This window comes from Myzus persicae, unplaced genomic scaffold (genome assembly GCF_001856785.1).
Source record: "Myzus persicae strain clone G006 unplaced genomic scaffold, MPER_G0061.0, whole genome shotgun sequence".
NCBI lineage: Eukaryota > Metazoa > Arthropoda > Insecta > Hemiptera > Aphididae > Myzus > Myzus persicae.
Genome location: NW_019101341.1, coordinates 25,741 through 47,879, shown reverse-complemented (window position 1 = coordinate 47,879; position 22,139 = coordinate 25,741). Strand labels below are relative to the sequence as shown.

The following is a 22,139-nucleotide window of genomic DNA, read 5'->3' as shown; positions in this document are numbered from 1 at the left end:
ATTGCCCTAAGTTTAAATATTTTTGTGTCCGAGGTGGGTTTATCTGTGAAACGTCACACTGTTTATGAACACATTGTTGTAGTAGAAATTGACGAAATGATCCGCCGACTGCAGATGTCATTGGAATTGTTCTCCTTATGTTTTAAATTTGATAATTTGGGTGCGAGTATATAAATTTATGAACGATGAGGAGCATGACGTATAAGCATTTGGATGTCAGATAATTCCTTATCGTCGACACAATCACAACTTTCTAGCCGAGCTCCCAATAGCTATCCAACTGAAATATGTTATTAGAAGTTGGGAATATTTATGCTTCTTCCAACAATATTATCAATACTTACGTTGTGGTTTGTAATGGTACCTGCTTTTGTACTTACACGATGAAAGTCTTTATGTACTTGTTATAAATTGTATTATTTAAAAAATGAAAGTACCAACGTCCACACGTCTACGCGGTCTACATTTAATAACAAACAACAACAATTTTATTTAATAAATATATGAAATAAAACGATATTTTTATTAGTAAGTTATACTTCTGCATTATCAAAATGCCTAATTAAATGTAAATCGAGTAAATAATATTAGGCTGCTCGACTTTGTAAATGCGAATGAAAAATGTGTATCTAGCTTTATTTTTTATCACCTTTTATACTGACATCTGTTAACCACTAATACATCTTTCCATCTTGTGAGTTGTAACTTATCCTAATTCATAGCTGTGAACAGGGACGATTCTTGAAAGTAATGATGGACTACTTACTTTGTTGAAGGGCGAGTGCCGAGTGATATTCCCCAACTGGGGCAGCCCTGAGTAATATAACATTACGATGTATCAATTTAATGGGGCGTACAAAATTGTAATCCCGGAAAAAGAGGACAATTTAAAAATTGAAGATACATTGATTGATTATGAACATAAAAACAGCATCAAGCAAAAAAAGTATATTTAATATAATTTCTTTTGAAAAATGTTGTTTTTAACTGCATACAAATACACGAACAGGGGTATTTAAAAAAAAATCAAAACGTTTGCTAGTGATAATTATAATATGATATTATCATTGGATTAATTTTGTGTAAATTAATTTATTATATTTGAATGTTTAATGACTTAAGAATATTTCGTATACCTACAAATGAGAACGGTTAATGAAGCATTTATGTGACAATTAGACATTTTATAATCTTTACAGGTTTGCAGTGTTGCCGGTGATTAATTATAAATAGAAATAATAAAATAATTTTTTTTATGATAATTCGTACATTTTTTATTTTTTTTTTCCTGGCTCTTTTTTTCTGATTACCAAAAAGCTGTTTAAGGTAAACTTAAGGGGAACATAGTCACGAGTCTGTTAGGCGTACATTTGTATTATTTATTCAGCCGGGGCTCCTAACAAAAAGCGATTTTAGAGCCTCTGCTTGCGATAAAATTAGTCAAACCTGCAGAATTAAGAAAATTTAATATCTAATGTGAGATGAACAGCTGGATAACCTGTCCATAGAAATTTGCTGACGCGCCAACCTCCCGTCTCCTTCCCACAGTATTAAATAAATGATTTAAATGTATACAATGCGATATACCATTGAATAAAATTGAACACATCCAGTGACCTATTCAATGTACTCTCGAAACCTTTTATATCGACATGTATTAAGCTACGAGGTTTTATTTTATGGTTTAAAACGTTGTAATAAAAATTACGATACGTAATGAATTTACGTAAAAATATCAGATTTAAATAGCAAAAGTTAGCAGCGAGAAGCGGAGATGCATTATGCAACAATGATGAATTGTATAGAAATAAATAATAATGAATAGTGAATGAACTTATGACTTACGAGCTACCTAAATAATATTATGTTTAAAATAAACTATTGTTGACGGTGCGGCATAAATACAGATCTCTAATCGTACACCTATTGTAAACATTTTAATTTTTATAGTTGCACCAAATACCAACGTTCTTTGTAGGTACTTGACAGTTGACTTGCTTAGTGCTTGTTTTCTTTCTAAACATTTTAGATGTCGATGTTAGTTGAGTGGGCTGGCCCGTCGACATTTTTTAGTGTCCAACCATCGCACGTCCCACGAAAACATGTAGAGAATCGAGGTAAAATCGATAAGTGCGCGTCTGCTCTTTCTGTCGTCGGACTAGACGGACCTACACCTGCAGTATAACAAAAGTATTACGATGGGTGGTTTGAAGTGTACCCCGACGTCAATGACGTTAATTGACCAGCTTTGTTATTTTCCACAAAATAGAAAATAAATGTTCCAGGATCCCAATTCCGGCGATATGCTCGTGAAACTGTTTTGTCACGGTTACAAGTTACAACCATCACAGTGTCTATGGTATTAGTCGAAAAAAAATCCCCCTCATCCGTAGTTAATAATAATGAATAGACAAATGAGTTTTACTAATCAAACGTAAACCTAAATAAAACAAATTGAATATAGTAATAATGATCACATTCTAATTTGTAATACATGCAAATACGCGATAAACGTAATGAAAATAATTTTGAAATGTAGGTATATAATAAGTAATAACAATACCTAATATGTATTTATGTTATATCAAGGACTAAATTTAATTTATAAGGTTTTTTTTTTGATGTGATGGGTGGTGGCTGTGCTTAGCCTTAATAATTTTCATTTATTTTGTAAGTTATGTCCATAAGCAAATTGATAAAATTATTAATGTATTTAATTTGAATATTAGTTGTTGGTCATACTTCTTTTATCATTTGTTCTATTTTAAGATTTCTTAAAATGTCTAATGCATCAGAATAAATATATTTTTTTAAATATATCCGTGAAATACCACAGCATCATCAGCATACAATTTTTTTTTCAAAATTTTAATACATACCTAAAACTTGAAAGTATAAGAATTTTATTTCAACTATCCACATGCTACGATAATAAAGTTATTTGAATATAGTTAGTAATATAAGTTATAACCTTAATTAAAGCACTGTTGATACCATTTACATATTATAATTGATGGATTATTTAATTATCAATAATGGGAAATTTCAAATCATTTTAACGTTTTTAAGTTATAGGATTATAATTTCAGCTTATGTTGATATATAAAATTAACATTCATTATCATTCTTAAGTACTTGTGGTAATATTGTTTTATAATAAAGATAATTTAGAAAATTACATCTCATCGTAATTTGTTTGTGATTCAGTTGTGATGAACTTTTCCGGATGTAAAATTCTTTCAACAGCTAATGATAAAAGTTAGTAAATACTAATAAGAAGGTTTTATAATAAGCACACTTAAAAAACTAAACAAGGTCTGATTATTTTATTATTAAAAAATGATTCTACGAATAGGTAAAATGTGTATAATATAATTGATTTAAAGAAATTATTGACATTTGACACAAATCAAGCAATTGGTTGTAACATGTATTATACTAACCTAAAAATCTATAGTTAAAAATGATGTCATATCTTGCCAATCATAGACATTCTTTTGGCATCAAAACTCTTTCGTAATATTGGAGACTATACAATGTTGAATATTTCTGACATCCTTATTGTCTATCAATTTATGATTACAAAAGCAAATATTAGCCGAAGTATTTGTAATTAAAAAAAATTATATTTGGGTTAAATATGATGTACATAAATATTATACTTCATCAAATGCGAAGAATTTACTACCAAAGATTTGTACTGTGATATTAGGTTTGGAGGTAAAAAAAAGAAGTCTATTAAAATAATTAAATATGAAAGTCACATTAAGATATTAAATATATGTTAAATTTATTTGTTTTTAAAAGTTTGAAAACTAATATGGGAAAAATATTGTATAGAAAAAAATTATTTACATTTAATAAAAAAACATTATGTTTTAAGAAATTGATTTTATTTCCATCAGAAAGAATAACACAATAAAATTAACCAAAATAAAAGAAATAACTTTAAGGATTGCTCTAGCTCTAAGATATTATAAATATATATATATATATTTTTTTTTTTTTGAAGCAAATTTTCCAAAACAAATAATTACTATTTCTCAGATAAATATGTTAAATACACAGCAATTTTGTTTTAATATGTACTTATTCAGCAAAATCCTTTCAGTCTTGAAGTCATGGTATTTTAATCATCAGGTTCTTGTGTCAATAATAAATTTGCAGCCATATTTTCATTCTTTTCGCATGCAAAATATGCCTGCACAACTTGGTGTTCTGGAAAACCTAACGCTTTCAACTGAAAAAATAAAAAATAAATTATTGTCTGATAGATGATAATATGTTGAAATACTCACTCTATCTATGGCTTCTTTGTCTTGTGTAGATACAGGCACTTCAAATCCTCCAACTGGTCCTCTACCAGCAGCTGCTGGTGCTGCAGCGGTACCTTCATTTGGTTCATTTAACATGCGCACAAATGCTTCTTGATTATTAGATATCATTTGTAACAGTGCTGGGTTGGTTTGTCCGATTTGTTGTAGTACAGAGTTTAATAATTCGGGATTTTGCTGAACAACTGAACGCATTTGTTGAAATGTTGGTTGGTTGCGCAAAAAAGCAAGAGGATCAGTTGCAGGAACTTGGCTACTACCAGTTGAACTACCTGTATCTAAAAACAATAAAGAATAACACAGTTATATAAATACATACAGAAGATTAATGTAATAAAATATAAATTAAAAACATAATACAGATGATGTGAGAAATCATTTGAAATGAAAAATTACAGTTCCAAAAAACACATTTCTAACAAAATAATACAAGTTATAATTTATAACTCATTAGACTTAAAAATTGTATGTCCTTAAATATGACAACCAAGAGTTTAAAATATTGGACTTAATATGATTGTAAAACTATTAAAATATGGAAACAATATAAAAATCAGGTGCTTGAAATAAATGGCAAATACCTGCCATCAATGAAAACTCACTGAATTCAAACAATTTTAAAATTAATAAGTAATCCTACATTTTTTGGCCATGGCTGATCTTTATAATCAAAAACTGACAGCAAAATTCAAAGGACATCAATTAAAATGATGGACTTGATCTGATAGAACTGGGCGAAAATAGGTCCCCACCTGAGAATAAAAGCTCCAAGCACCATAATTATTGATGATAGGTGGGAGCCGGGAGGGATGATTTATAGTTTAAACAATAACATGTATACCTTACAATTTAAATAAAACTATATTTTGAGGATTACCTTCACTAAGTAGACTACTCATAGATTGATTAATAGCTGGATCAGCTTGAAGTTCATCAGGTATTCCGGTTAGTAAATATTCAACTGCTCTGTCTGGATTGTTAAAACTAGCTCTAAGAGCACTCTCGACCTTAAATTTTAAATACAAATAAAAAATGGTTTCATAATATTACAATATGAATAAAAGAGAATATTTTCCAACCTGTGATCTTTCATATCCCATATCCATAACATTTTGAACCATTCTTTCAAATTCATCACTAGATGCAGATTCTGGTTCAGAAGCAGAAGTTTCTATCGCTGGCGATGTTGATTGCTCTTCAACTCTAGGTTGTTCAACCGTTACAGGAGATCTGTATGAAATATATTAATTAAAAATTTATTTATAATTGATGTATGAGAAAAATTTTACTTTTCTGCTGGTTTCTGAGGTGTTGAAACTGATGGTGTTGATTTAGTAGCACTAACACTTGAGGCACTAGCAGCACTAACAGTACTAGTGGCACTAGTAGCACTAACAGCACCAGCTGCTTTTGAAACCATAACCACCACAAATTTTTTTGAGTCAATATTACAATCACTGATTTTAGTATCATCACTAAGTATTTTTCCTGTTTATTTATTAAAAATAATAATAATAAGATATGATGTACTTTAATAGTTATCAAAATTATGTAAAAATTAAGCAAAACCAACCAGCATATATCAATTTTTGGTTTTCTGCCAAATATTCAGATCCTTTTTCAGCTTGCAGTTTTTCCTTTAACTGTCTTACCTACAAATTACGAACTTATTAAATTAGTTAATGTATTTTTTTTTTCATTATTAATTTTATATTAATGTATTATTATTATAAAACATGGATTACAATTTATTACATAAGTGGATAAAATCATTGATTTTATAACATAAAAAAATTATTGAAACCTGTTTATGAACAGTTGATAGTAATTAATAGATCAATTCAACAAAATCAAAGATTCTGGGTACATAATGATTGCTTACTGCATTTTAATTTTTATTATAAGATTCTAGTTTTATAGGGTTTGCACAGAATACATTTTTCTTATTTTTAATACATTGAACACCTATGTGAACACATAGTTGACAAGAGTAAATGGGCGCAGTGTCACTGCTTTGTTGATATACAGTAACCCATTTTGTATTAAGCCTTTATTGGGTAGCTATAAAAAACCACAATCGAAATTTTGACTGGCCATTCATTATGGTATTGACTATTACGTAAATTCTTCTAACTTTACAAGTGGCAAAGGGTGCCCGAGGTCAAATAACATCGGTCACTGGCCAGAACTTGTGAAATTAATGTTGACGTTGAAGGTGTTAAAAGAAAAAGAGTACATTTAAGTCTACATTTTTAAGATATATGTAATATAAAAAAAATATATTACATTCCAAGTTTAAAATTGCATTTACTTAAATAGGTACACCTTGTGTCTGTATACACAATGCATAAGTATAATATAAAACATTAATGAGGTTTATACAGTTAATTGAAACAGATTAATAATAATGTTTAGTTTTAACAAAAAATATAATTACTTTGTAGTCAACCAAGTGTAGCCTACAAGCATTTTAATCAATCCTACAACTAACATAATTAAACGAAAGAAATTACACAAAATATTTGTTGTATTTATTTTAAAGCGTATTGAAATATAATAAATGTAAATGACGAAATGAAAAAAAGGATCATTCAAGATTAGATTTAGGTACCTAAACTGCTTTATAACATAAGAGTAATGTTATGAGTACACTTAAAACATTAAATATATTGATTAGAAATAATACTTCGTTTAAATCTGTACGAATGGATACCTACTACGTTTGAAAATAAAATATATTACCGTTTGGTCTGAATCGATTTCCAGTTTGAATGTTTGCTGTTGCAAATTTTTGAACGTGATAAGCATTGTTGATGCTTCCGAATACAAAGCCAACAAGCGGTGTAAGAAGTCAATAGATTCGTAAAATGTACTGTTTGAGAGTTAGAAACTAGTAAGACCTATAGAATATGTAACAACATAAATCATCAACAAAGTTAATTCTGTTTATCTTGTTAGAAAAAATATAACACGAAAAATTATCACCGAAAACTGTTTTTCATCGCCGTGAACCAGTGCGATGTGATTGAAATTTGAAGCCTAAAGGTAGACAATTATGGTCGACGGGTTGTAGGTATGGACGTAGGGAACATAACCTAAACTATTTATCACGACGCATCATGGAAAAGTATAAATTTAGAAATTGGTTTTATTCGTGGTCCGGATTGATCAATAAAAATCGATCGCCGCGAATTTTCTGGATTCGAGTGCTTTGGAAATGAAACAAAATTTTACGGCGAAATCTCGGCTGGAAGCAAAAAACGTTTTGAGGGGTTCGTAATATTGGCAGTTCCGATACGGAATATCCACATTTGAATTGATACTACGTGACGTCACAATCCACGCCCGAGTGTAGTGGTCGCACCTACGGCCGGTCTTGATGTCTCATCGTGACTATGGCTTTTTCGAATGGACGGAAAAAATATAACATGGCCATTATTTTAGTACGCGCGTGCGCATTACAATCATCTGCCGCTGTTAACGCGCAAATGTACGGATAATTTCGGTCGTTTTACTCTCCATGACCCACGCATAAACCGCTTAAACTTTCGACAGTCGTCTTCGGGGGTCATGAACTTTAAAAACTGCAATTCATTTCGATGTTGGTTTTCCACTGAACTGATGCCAGGCACTGATAATTCCTGAATCATTAATGATCGTAATTAGTCTACTGACGATAGTAATTAATATTATGAGCATATCGCGAAGAAACATAAACAACATGCCAATTAAATAGTTTTTATTTAGCATTTAAATATTATTACAATATTACAATTTTCGTATTGAGAAAATAGCGAAATTTTAACCAACGCAATAATAATATGCAACTAACTTTTTATCTAGGGATGGTGTAATTTGGGTGCATAATAAATTAATATCGTTTTTTTAAATTTTAACTAATTTAACCGAGATCAGGAGTATAAATAAGTTAAAAGTAAAATAAAAATTTAACACATACATTAACTTAGATAACAAAATGAGAATAATGAGACCAAGTAATTATGAAGGATAATTTACAATACAATGAATGTAAACAATAAATACTTAATTCTTATTTTATACATCCAAATAGATTTTTTTGAATGCACATGTTGCACAGTATTCCATTATTCAGTTAAACATTGGACAGTTAATAATTTTAAATATTCAATGTTTAAATGTTTAAAGTATACACAAAACACAACATACATATTAAATTAATCCAATTAATAATGCAGGTTTGCTTATTTAGCTGAGAAAAACATTTGTAGATTAAACATTATGATTTTACTTTTTGTAAATTGATTATCTATTTATAATTAATAGTGGATGCACAAGCTTTAAACAACTTGTGTATAATGTATAATACTATGTTAAATAATAAATTAGCATATAAATTACATCAAGCTTCCATAGGAATTATTTAAATAATATTGTATAGTAACTATTTTCTTCATTGTAAAGTTTAACTCAATGTGACCGAATACATTTTAAATATATAAGCTTTAACACAAATCACAAAAGGTAGTTACTATTTTCTTTTTTAAGAAACCATCTCTAAACATTAAATATAATATGTGACTAGACAACCAATTAAAGATAAGATTGAACATTTATTCGACCAATTTGATACTGAGTTGAAGAACCTGTAACATAATTAGATATACAATGTATTAACGGTTTTTTGGAATAAACAAAAAATAAAAAATAACTTTTTAATTCATAATAAACAAAAAATAAAAAATAACTTTTTAATTCATAATAATAATAAAACATGGTATTTCTGCATAATTTTAAAAACCATGTAGATATTTATAACTTATTCAATACATTATATGTTTTTATCGAGACAAGTAGTTTTCCCAAACACTGGACAATTCTTATGTGTATCTGATATTAAATTCTAGAGATTGATCAAAAAAAAAGTAATTTCAGGATAATGACTTAGTTTTGTGTTCCTCGAGTATGTTATTCATCATCATAATTGTTTCTTTTTATTAATGATCTATTTTCATTTTTTCAGTGTTGAAAGTATCTATGTACTGATGATTATATTGAAATAACAATGTTCCTTCAATGGAAAATGTTGTTATAAAGTTGTTTTTAGCAAAATAAAAAGATACTCAAATTACCACTAAATATTGAATATTAATGTAATTCCTTGAAAATAAAGATAAAAGTTAAGAACTATTGCAGTATAAACGCAAACACTAAAATATTATTATATCTTTATAATACTTTTTTCCTTCTGATTACTCTACTCAACAGCCCTCATCTTTAACTTGTAACTAAAATGTGTATCATTTTTATTTACATTTTCTTTTTTAGATAATTAAGAATTTTAAAGTAGTATATTTACAGATGAATAAAAATGTTACCCATACTCTGTATATAATAGTTATTATTTATTTAATCGAATATTAAATCATCCCATAAAAAGTTCAGGTAATTATATTTACCAATTTGTTTATGACGTTGATCAGAGCCAGCGGGAACATTTTCTGGAATAAAAACAGAGACCAATAATGCACACATAACTAGAAGTGAACCAAAGACAAATGGTGGTCCTGGAATCATCTAAAATTACAAAAGATAATAAAAACAATTAATAAGTTAATATAAAGAGAATATTTAAAGAAGTAAAAATATCAATAATTATTTTACATATTTAACTGACAAATATTACCGAAGAAGATGGATTGTTATTTATATTGTACTTTAAATGTTTAATTATAACTGAACTATTAAGTGAATGTTGAGTTGTATGTGCTATTTGCATTCCTTCATTCAAATTAACATCAAACAAATAAAAAATGAATCCAAACATTGCGGGTCCTAATCCACCACAAAGGCCTCTTACTCCGGTCACCACTCCTTGAACCACACCTAAATAAAAAATAAAATTCCATTAGTTTTAATTTGAACTTCCAAATGTAAAAAAAATTGCTAAACCTTGCTTATCTGCATCTGAATGAATGGAAACAAACGAACTAATAGCAGGATATGTAATACTTGAAATGGCAGCCAAAAAACAGGCAGACCACATGACCCTATTAAAATAAATATATATGTGATTATGTCTCTTAAACAATAAACAGTGGTGAAGCATCATAAGAGACAATGAGAAAACGTATACCTTCTTAAAATACGGGTAAATAATTAAAATAATGAATTTAATAAATATTTTCAAATTATAATAATGTTAAACCATTACAATTTAATAAATATTTTCAAATTATAATAATGTTAAACCATTACAGTATGATTAAAATGAAACAGTTGCATGCCCCTCACATGAGCTGGAGGTACCAGACATGGTGGGACTTACTAATAAACACCCAAATACAGTATTGATTACTGTACAGTATAACAGTAAATTTACAATAAAAGTAAGTTTTAATTTACAGTTTATTTATTTCTTGTATGTTGTTGTTTAAAATATATGAGTATCAATACTATTGTCATTATAGTCTTTTAGTTAATATTATACAGGAATTTAGTCTCCTCAAAAAATTTGACCAATTTGTGAAAAGGACCTTTAATTAGTACCTGTAATAAACTATCAATTTTAACATTTAATTGTTTTTTTTAAGCTCATTTAAAGAATAAGAGAATTTAAATATTTAATTAATAATTAAAAAAATATATATAACATACCAAGTCTCTGAACCAAATCCAAACCACATAAGTTGCATGATTTCAAATACCAAACCAATCATTATTGTGTATTTAGCTCCCATCATTTTCATTATCATACCAAGAACAGATTGAATAACTGCTGAAAGCAGTCCTAGTAATGCAATTAGTAATGACACTTTGAACATACTAAATCCCATAACCTAAAATTTGAATTATCAAGTCAAAATATTTGTCAGATAATACATTTATACTAATCTAATTGAACATAATTATAGGTAGTGAGTTATTTGGAACCGTATTATTGTTTATTACAATTTTAAACTTTAAGTATCAAATTTTTCTAATCAGAATTAATACAGATTATATTATTTGTTTTTAGTAAACATGAGTTTTAAAATGTATGATACATCCTTCGTCAATTTATGTTAGTCAAAAACTAAAGCTAAAAAATTGTTATGTTTACATATGATAGTGCAAAAAATGTTTTTGTATTTACATAATTCTTAATATCAATATCCAATAAAACATCTAGTAATTATTTTAAATACTTTGCAACCATAAAAATGAAAGAAAAATTTGATGGGTGAAGAAGTTGTAGTTTATTCCTAAAATGTAATATATTTATGTATAAGCATAAAAACTGTGAGAGTAGGTAACACTAAGTGAAAAATCTGATTAATTATTTTTGAAAAAACCTAAAATATTTGTATTGTCAAAATCTGTTTTTTTCATAAAAATTTATATTTTTCCCTTTTTTATTCTGAGTGGTTTATAGCAGGCAATTGAATGTAGTTTGTTGGGGAGTTTGGGGATTTTATCTATTAACTCCAAAAACAAGGCATTGAAGAATTTTACTATTTCACTACTCTACAAACAACTGCTTTCAACTCAAAAAAATAATAATGGTACATATCATTGTAAAATTAACACATTCTAAAATATATAAATTTTAAAATCAAGACATTACTATTAAAACAATTCCAATTACTCATATTGATTTTTAATACTTACAAGTCTCAAATATACAAATAATGAAGAGTATTCTCCTGCTTCAGGAAGATATGACAAAAACACTGTTAAGCATAATATCAATATAGTTCGATCTCGGCCAACCATTCTCAAAGCCTTAAAATAAAATTAAAATTAAAATACAGATTTATATAAATTTTTTTTCTAGGTAGGTACTTACAACAAATGGATCTGCTTTTTTCCAAGATATACAATTAGTAGATGTTCGTTGTTTATGTGGTAGACTTTCTGGAACAGCGACAATTATGAAAAATACATTTAAAAGTGCTATTAATGATGCTAAAAATACAACAAAACTAGTATTGTAAGTTTCCATAATATATGAACCAAGGGCTGGTCCAAAAACCATACTAGCTCCAAATGTTCCAGTTATCTAAAAAAAAATGATGGTTGAAGTTTATTTTTTAGAATAACTATAATGTTATTAAATGCATTTATAGTAAGTTTTAAATATTTACCCAGCCATAATAGCAACTCCTTTCTTTCTCATCACTCACATCTGCTACATAAGCAAATACAACTGAAAATGTTACAGAAAATAACCCGGAAATACTTATCAAGGCAAAAAACCACCTAAAAATAAATATTTTACATCTCATTAGCTAAGTAAAAATTGTGTGTAATTTGACATTATAAAGTTTAATTTTAAAAATTACCCAGAATCAATACACATAAAAGGTATTGGGATACATGTGAAAAATACTGTTAATAATAGAAACAATTTTCGCCCCCAAACATCAGATAAGGCACCAATCAATGGGGCACTTAGGAACGATAGAATACCCTAAAAAAAAAAAATTGAATAAATAATAAAATAATTAAGAATAATTAATGATATTCATACCTTTATACCCCAAATAATACCATTCATGAGCAAAGCATGATCTTGGAATGTATTATTTAATTTCTGTAAAATAAATATATTTATTTAATGTACATAATAGCTAACTATGAAGTATAAACAATTAATTCTAATTGATTTATACTTACTGATATTACTGGTAAAGTGAGTAAGCTCCAAGCAAAATACTCTAAAAATATAATGACCAAAGCATGGTAAATTGATGGTTTTCCTATTCCCGATTTCTAAGCAAAAATTAAAGAAAACATTAATCACAATATTTTCATAATTTTCCAATTTGTATAAGCATGAATAAAGGTTATACGAGGATAACAATAGACTAGCAATCTATACATGTAAAAACAATAAATAAAAATTTTATTTTACCATTAGTATTCCGTCACTCAGAATAGATCTGTGGCTTCGGATTACAGACATACTCTTGGTCATTTTTATTTTTGAACCCATCGTGGAACGTATCTCATACTTTTTTCCTTCATTAATAGTTGGAAAATACTGTTCCATTTGTGTAATTATTTAATTCAGGCGATGGACAGTTAATCGTACGTCATTTAAGCTATTGAAATTGATAGTAAAATTATAATAAATATAGATACTACACAATAATTACAAGTCAATTACGCGACTTCTATGAAAACAATAATAATTAATAAGAACTGTCCAATGACTTTTAACTAATGATCATTGTCAGAACAATCAACAATGAACAGTATCATAGGGAAATACTAGGGAAATCAGAATTTAAAATTCGGAAATTCATTTATTTTACTTACACAGTTATGAATACTACCGTTAATCGTTAATCATTATATGGCATTTGGTCGTATTGACTATTGGATATTATTATTATTTAATGTTTCTTGTGATGGATAAACAAGATACCATATTATCATTATCGAATATCGATAGCAGCTGATAACATATATCAAATTTAATTACAATCAGAACGTCCTGTCATTGGTCAATTACCAACGAACGGTTACGGTTGATAACGTTAGATTTCTTTTTGTTTCAAAACGTAACGTTACAAATTGCATTGCAACAAATCGGTACTATTGTTCTGTAATACTCGGCATAGGCACAATATGTTATATTGTAATATTGTGCGTTTTCAGATTGTGATTGACCGGTTGTTCGATTATAATATATATTTTCCAACAAAAGGACCAAAGTGATCAGATTGTGGATTTATTAATATAATACAACTATTTTTTTCTTCGTCATTACGTGTCAATAGTGTTTCCTGTTAAAATGTTACCGGACTTTTTATGTAGACCACTGATGTGAGTATTGTACCTGTGTTTTTTGGAATTTCTATTTTTATTTAAATATACCCTCGAGTCCTTGACACAACCAATGTAATTACAAATATTTTTTTGAATCATTTTTAATATCTATAGTTATTATTATTATGAAAGATTTATATTTACCTAAGTGATAACATTATTTTTTTACTACTTTCATAATTTAAACGTTTTAATATTAATTACTTTTCGTTTTGCTCAATTATGGTTGGATTAATATAAATTTATTTAATTGTATAGATTTAGAATTCATTCAAACCTAGCTATTTGAATTAATAATTTGTCATAACTTTATTTTTTCAGCATGCTATTTGGAATATTATACCCAGGATATATGTCATACAAAGTGCTCAAAACCAAGCGATCAACAAATTATGTATGTTTAATTACTTTAATAAATAATACACTATTAATATAGTGTGGTAATATTGTATAAACATTATTATTGATCTAATATTTGTGGGGTTTATGTAACATATGTTTCAATTAATTATAAGTTTTAATATGCTTATCTAGAATAACTTTAATTAATGGAAACAAAATGATTGTATGTACATTTCCTGTAAAAAAAAACCATTAACTCATACTTTACAAACGTTCTCTCATACATACATATTACCTGTTGTAATCCCAATGTAAAATTGCTGACCGATGTATAACAAACAACAAAAAATAAACTAATTCACTAAAATGTGTATTTAAAATATACTATTGGTTTTATTTCATCATTTAAATCAATTAACCAAAAAAAAAAATGGTATATAACAAGAAACATACTTAATAATATATTGAAGTGGATATGAGAAAAACCAGATAAGATATCATTTAGAACAAATATTTATTTTGTATTATGTATTATTTTTAAAAACTTTTTACCATTCTAACTATATAAATAATAACTACATTTTTGTACAGGGTATATGGCTAATGTATTGGATTACCTTTTCGATGTTCACTTCAGTAGAGACCATAACAGACATATTTATTGGTCCTTGGTAAGTTATTTAAAAAGGTCTCATTTAAATAATTAAAAATATATATTTTATTTTGAATAGTATTTTAGTTAATACATAAAAACTTTCAGGTTACCGTTTTACAATGAGTTGAAGCTTTTGTTTCTTTACATGACTTACCCAACTTCCGACAGCTCTCTGACTTATGTGTACAAAAATATTATAAATCCATTTATAAAACGACATGAAAAGGTCTGTATTATTATAACTGTATACTCATAAAAAACGTAAAAAATTAATATTCTAAGGTTAAAAAATGAATGTGGGAAAGTAGGTAACCACTATGCTATACACCTACCTTGTTATTGAGTTAGTCTGTAACATGTGTTAAATTTGAGTTCAATGGTAAATCATTCCATTAAGCTATTCTAAGGGAAAACTACCTGTTAGTCTGTTAGCCTGTTTAGTATGTTGCTAACTATATTTTATATGTTTTTTGATATTGCTATTAAAGTAATTTATTTTACTATTTAGTATAGCAGTTTATTGATTTAATTTTTGCCAGAAACATTGGATTCATATTATTATTATTTAATGTATCATATATTATTGCTATTAACTTTTGAGTCAATTGGCTAGCCATAGATTGGGTAAATAAATAGGTTTGTAGATAAATAATATCATAAAATGAATGTAAATATTTTGAAAATGCCTTTGTTTATATAAAATATAATAATATTCGTAAAAGTTTCAAGTCCACGCAAATTATATTTTTGAATTACAAAAATGTTATTATTTGTTTAAATATATAATTTCTTCCTCAATTGAACCAAAACGTCTGTTACAAATAATTGTTCTTGTATATTTTTAAGATTTTACTTTATTATTACATTTTTCAAACATTTTGGAAATATTTTCATCTATATTTAAAGTAAAAAAAATTCTAACCTCACATGTCAATTGGTTATTAGTTAAAGAGAGCCAACATATTGAAAAAACACAATAAGTAAAAATTGAATTTTTAGATTTGGTGAAAATGTCTTATGTTAATAGGTTATTCACTTTTGAATTCCTACAAAATAATAAAATTGGTTTTGTCAAAAACTGGTTCTGCATAAATATTTAATTGTCCTACAAATTTTAGAAACAAGAAAATTGTTGTATATTCTCTACTTTGAATCCCCTAATTTATGTTCCTACCAAAGAGTTATTCAATTTGAAAATCTCAACATTTTCACTACTCGAAAAGGTGATGACCTTGTGACTAAATCTGTAAAACCAATACATTTTTCAACCCTTTCAGAATCAAAAACAAAAAAATAATTTTTTTTTTTAATGATTACAAGTAATTATTAAGATTATATATTAAACATTTTATCAGTTTAAGTGTTAAGACTTAAGCTTTTACGTATGAGTACTAAAAATAATATATTTAAAAATAAAAAATGTGTTGCTTAAACAATTATAAATAACAAACAACTTCCTAAATTTACTGTATTACTTACTTATTGGTCTTATTACAGAATATTGATGCTCAAATAAGCAATTTTAAGAAAGGTGGGTTACAAACATTGATGATAGCAGGCAAACAATTCACCAACATTTTCTTGAAGCTGGCCATAAAAGGTTTCCAACTATACGTAAGTTAAACAATAAATATTTTGTATGTTGAAAGCAATTTAAACATTTTTTTTCTCAAGGGGCTACAAGCTGTTCAGTTACAAAATATTAGTACGAGTATAGATACAACTTTGATTGAGAATAGCGAGCCAGATGGATATATTAATTGGGAAGAAGTCATTAATGATTCTGAAGATGACACTTCATTCAAGATGACAAGTTCTTCAGAATCTCTAACTTCTTTAGAAAGAGAGGAAACTCCTGAATATTCCTTTTCAGATATGTATGGAAATTCAGAAACAAAAGACAATGGGATAACATATGATCCTCCATCATCTAACACCCGCCGAAGAAAAAAAGCACCTTGAAAAACAAATTTAAATGAATTGTACTTACCTGATACAAACAATTTGTGCATAGTTTTTTCTATAAGTGTAATTTAATGTTATTTTTATATAATACTTTTTTATAATAGTTGATCTCTTTTTTCATTAAACATATATTTTTACATGCAATACTATTAAGTTTTATCTTTTTATACATTTTATATGTAAATATAAATATTACAATACATCTTGTATCAATTACAATCACCGATCGTTAATCAATTTTACATATTACTCTTTGGCTTAAAAGCACCGTACCCAGATATTATAGATATTATTGTATCAGCCATACAATCACAAAAACGAATAACAGAAATGTTGCGTTTAGTTGAACAATTTTGCATTTCAATTTCAAAATTAGTGTGAATTGGCCTATTATCTTTATACATCGTAAGTAACCGTAGAATGGTTTATGGTATAAATAATCAATAAAGTACCTAACTTCAAATTAATCCAAATGTTTTGAAAAAGTCAGTGACCATTATGTACCTACCCATATAAAATATAATAGTATACAGGGGAGTTTAAGTCTGAATATTATTAGATTACAATAAAATAATTAAAATTGTTATGCTTTGTTTGCTTATAATTTTGTTGAAAATTTCATGAAAATTTCTATTTCAAAATAATTTTTCAAATTTTCTTGAATTTGAACCAATTCACTTTAGCTACCCGGCATGAATTTCGTTTAAACATATATATCAACTAGTTAAAAACGTTGGTGTGATAAGAAATATGTGGAAATAATTATTTTGGAATTTATAGTCTTCTAGTCTGCGATTTTATGTTTAAACGCTGTACCTTCTGTATTGCTGCGCGCAAGTCTAAAACGAATTTTTCAATTTTAGAATAGAATCAACGTCTTAATTCTCACAATAATTTTGAATAAACCATTAGTTTTGAAATTGTGAGTCGCCAGACTCGATGGAAAGTAAAAGTAACATAAGTATATATTATATTTGCACCATCGTTCTTAACTTGTTGAAATACGTATGTTAAAAAAAAAAATTAATGCTGGCTAGCTAAAGTGAATTTATATCTGTGATATTTGCAAATTTTATCAAAATTCAAAATTTAAAAGCTCATAAAAAAAATTGTGAATTTACACTCATATTTTTTTATTTCCACTAATTAAAACTTACGAAGAACTTAGTATTACATTTTCAAGTTTTCAAGACCGAATGAAAAAATTTTATGGACATTATTAAAAAAAAAGCAGCAATAATCATCGAAAATTTCATATACTTATAAATAGTTTAACACGAGTCAAAATATTTTGAACATTTTAATCATTTTTTGGTGTATAAAAAAGGGTATGAACATTCAGTGAAACTTTTTCTTTTAAAATTACATCAAAAACCAAAATCGATTTAGCTTGTTAATCAGTGGCGTAGCTAGACACTTTTTCTTGGTAGGTCCGATATTTTGATGTAAGGATTACCAATGAATATTTTTATAAAATATAAAAGTATCAGAATACTGCCTTATGTTATACATTTATTATACCTAGGCATATTACATGGATTTATTTTATGTGTTAAAACTAATAGTATAAAATTAAATTCATAAAAATGATATGGCTTTATTAAAATATTTTTAGATTGAAAATTCCAATTTTCTTTTTCATTGATGCAAACTAGTCAATTACAGCAGATGGATTTTCTATGAATTTTCCACTTATTTCTCTCTCAATAAACAGCAAAATTAAATTATTTAGTCTGCTACTTGGATGGTAGGAAAAAAAGTCTCGAGGAAAAAAAGTCCCGGAAAAAAAGTCCCGGAAAAAAAGTCTCCGGAAAAAAAGTCTCAAAGAAAAAAAGTCTCGGTGGAAAAAAAGTCTCAGGGAAAAAAGTTATATTTTTATAAAAAAAAATATGTCATTGAATCGTAGTCGTATTTAAAAAATAACACATAATATCACATAAATATAATAATATAAATAATAAATATGGATTTTGAAATTGCTGTGATTAAAGCTGCAAAAAATATCTTAGGTGAACATATCCGTGGTTGTTTTTATCATCTCACACAAAGCACCCACCGAAAAATACAAGAACTGGGTCTTGAGAATCGGTATCGCAATGACAACGAGTTCAATCTAATAAAATTCAATAAAATTGAACTCAAAGATTTTTGAAAGCTATAGGTCAAAATATTAAGCTACAACGATAATAATTTATATTATTTATATTATTATATTTATGTAATATTATGTGTTATTTTTTAAATACGACTATGATTTAATGACATATTTTTTTTTATAAAAATATAACTTTTACTCCCTGAGTCTTTTTTTCCACCGAGACTTTTTTTCTTTGAGACTTTTTTTCCGGAGACTTTTTTTCCGGGACTTTTTTTCCCCGAGACTTTTTTTCCGTTCCCCTGCTACTTGTCACCGTTGACGCTAGGTATGTTTTTACTCTTTTCATCGTCGAGAAAGTCTTTTCTATTGAGGCACTAGAAACTGGAACTACCAAAACATTTTCAATCATTTTTGTTAATTCTACAAATCCAACTTTGCATTTTTTTACTTCTTGATATTATTCAAAAATATCAGATAAGTACAGATAAAAATAAGGCTTTTCCTAGTTGACATTGGTATTTTAATTTGGTAATAAGTTCATTTGATCGATAAAATGTAAATGTTTCAGCATAACAACAAATTATTTCACCGTCTAAAAATGTTGATGAATTTTGGTCTAAAGCTTCTAAAGTTGTATACATATTATCATTTGTATTAAAACGCCGGTTTATTTCGAAATATATTACGTCCAAAATATTAAAAAATATTCTTTTTTGATCTGTCTTCATGTCATCAGATGATTAAGCCATTCTTTTACCAGTGGTAATAGTTACACAATAATCGGCTAAAGTTCTTGAATTTTGTCGTGTTCTATTTGATGATGACAAATTAATCACTTAATGTCTTGATGGCGTAGGTATTTTAGAATTTTGAGCAATAATCAATGATTGCTCATATAGTTCAAAAAACTTCTCATCATGACGTACTCTAATATTTGTTGCTTTGTTGCATTAATTAATAATGTACAACGTTTTACATCAAGAGTAGTTGATTTGCAGGTTAGTTGATAAGCAATTAATGATATTTAATATTTCGTTTAAGCACACAATTATTATGATAACTTCAAACTTAGCAAACTGTACGGCCAAACCCTTTGCCTCTGCAGCTTCTTGTTTTTTAGTACTTTCTCTAAATGCATTAAGAACTTTTAAATTATCAATAAAATGATTTTTTAAATAATTTTTAAAAATGTAATACCCTTGTGTTTTGAAACCCACCTTGTTTCACAATGTTGTGGTAGGTACTTTATACTTAATTTCTTGTAGAAAAGCATGATGGCGAATTGTAGATACCGATTGGAATGCATAAATAGCTTCTAGTTCTAATAAACTAAGTATTTCATCTACTTCTTGAATATTTTTCGTTACATCAACTAGAACTAGGTTTAACCTACGAGCATAACAATACGGACACAGATTTAATCCCCTTATTTTTGTTTGAACACTAGAAAAAGCTCCGGACATTACTGACGCACCATCATATGATTGACTTACACAATTTGAAATATCCAAACCAACATTATTTAAATTATTATGTCATCACACATTGCTTGAGCATTTAGATCGTTCAATTCGACAAAACCTAAAAATCTTAAACTTTGAACCTAAGAATTGAAGAATTGAAAGCTTTTATTGATTTTAATTTTGTAATGGGATATAATAGTTCACCATCCTGGAAAGATTATTGGTCAACAAGCATGACTGTATGACTTTGTTGATTTTGGTTTGGGTGAGGTTAAAAATAACCTTATTGGAATAAAGATGTTTTTTGATAATTTTTTTCATCTCTATATCTAATAGAAAAGGTATTCCTCCTCTTGCTGATTATAAAACATTAGATAGAAGCATATAATATCCCGTGTAGCCCGTGTAGGTATTACTGTATATAAGTGGATGGATAACAGAATTGCACACTTGGCATCTAATTTCCATGGTGCTGATGAAAATGGTGTATTGCAAACTTAACATGATGGAACATAAAAAAACATCAAATTTCCTATAGTTCCTATAGTTAACGATTATAATAAGTATACATGGGCGGAGTAGACAAAGCAGATCAATTAAGAGCTTTTTATAATGTTTATAGAAATCAATAAAATGGTTGCATAGATTGTTTTGGGGTGTTATCGATAAAATATTTGTAAATTCATTTGTAATTAATAACAAACTTAATGATACTAAATTAAGTGTTCTACAATTTCGAAGAGCAGTAGTTCAGGGATTAGTTACACAGTGTAAATGTGGCCTAATAAAACAAACAGACACATCTCCAGGAACTTCAAAAGGTAGACTATGTTTACAACTGAGAAGAGGCAAACAGTTATTTTCTTCACCTTTAGAAGTGAGGTTAGGGAACTTAGGCACACTGATAAGAATTTAGTAACCAAAGGGTAGATGTGAAGTGTGCAGTGAAAAAAATGTAGAATTTAAACCATGTACTAAGTGTAGATGTTCTAACCTGCAATGGGTTTTTATGTCTAAACGAAAAGAAACCTTGTTCTAATGAATATCATTTAAAATAATGTGTTAATATTTGTTTATAATAGTAGTTATTTTTTTGTATTATTACTATTATGTTATATTATGCTTTATTTATGACTATGAGTTATGACTGATTTACATTTGACAATAATTTAAAGAATATTATATTATAAATTATATACATTTTTGACATCGGAACCACTCCATGTTCTAACTAAACTCTACAATTTAAAAAAATTGACCATTTAGTTTTTAATACTAGGTATAACTATAACTTTTAAGTTTATGTTTTTGATAATTTAAATCATAAACTATAGATATCTATATTTTACAGTCGTAATGGACCATAGGGACTTTTAAGTATACTCTCTAGATGACCGATGGGACTTATTAGTCACGGTCCTTATAAATATGTTAAAAAACTTCCAATTTAAAATTTCATGATTTTAAAATTCATCCAATAAATAATA

At 27.5% G+C, this 22,139-nt stretch overlaps 3 protein-coding genes across 4 annotated transcripts; 1 reads left to right on the top strand and 2 right to left on the bottom strand.

Annotated features, from left to right (window-relative positions):
- Positions 1–4,054: 4,054 nt before the first annotated feature.
- LOC111028687 (UV excision repair protein RAD23 homolog B) lies at positions 4,055–7,394 on the bottom strand. The gene is made up of 7 exons (XM_022307419.1): positions 7,077–7,394; positions 5,908–5,986; positions 5,624–5,822; positions 5,414–5,564; positions 5,212–5,341; positions 4,299–4,612; positions 4,055–4,240 (listed from the first exon to the last, which is right to left on the bottom strand). Exons 1-7 carry the CDS (start codon positions 7,140–7,142, stop codon positions 4,130–4,132), a joined length of 1,050 nt encoding a protein of 349 aa, XP_022163111.1. The 5' UTR covers positions 7,143–7,394; the 3' UTR covers positions 4,055–4,129.
- Positions 7,395–8,056: 662 nt separating this feature from the next.
- On the bottom strand, positions 8,057–14,785 carry LOC111028686 (hippocampus abundant transcript 1 protein). Of its 2 annotated transcripts, none has more exons than XM_022307418.1 (13): positions 14,767–14,785; positions 13,210–13,399; positions 12,972–13,067; positions 12,826–12,888; positions 12,638–12,765; positions 12,440–12,554; positions 12,142–12,354; positions 11,964–12,077; positions 10,971–11,152; positions 10,266–10,363; positions 10,000–10,199; positions 9,773–9,890; positions 8,057–8,959 (listed from the first exon to the last, which is right to left on the bottom strand). In XM_022307418.1, exons 2-13 carry the CDS (start codon positions 13,345–13,347, stop codon positions 8,907–8,909), a joined length of 1,518 nt encoding a protein of 505 aa, XP_022163110.1. In that variant the 5' UTR covers positions 13,348–13,399; positions 14,767–14,785; the 3' UTR covers positions 8,057–8,906. The 2 variants fall into 2 exon arrangements, with proteins under 2 accessions (XP_022163110.1, XP_022163109.1); XM_022307417.1 differs by lacking the exon at positions 14,767–14,785 and adding an exon at positions 13,617–13,735.
- On the top strand, positions 13,851–17,237 carry LOC111028688 (receptor expression-enhancing protein 4-like). The gene is made up of 6 exons (XM_022307420.1): positions 13,851–14,126; positions 14,451–14,523; positions 15,063–15,142; positions 15,232–15,352; positions 16,624–16,740; positions 16,801–17,237. Exons 1-6 carry the CDS (start codon positions 14,095–14,097, stop codon positions 17,086–17,088), a joined length of 711 nt encoding a protein of 236 aa, XP_022163112.1. The 5' UTR covers positions 13,851–14,094; the 3' UTR covers positions 17,089–17,237.
- The last annotated feature ends 4,902 nt before the right edge of the window (positions 17,238–22,139 follow it).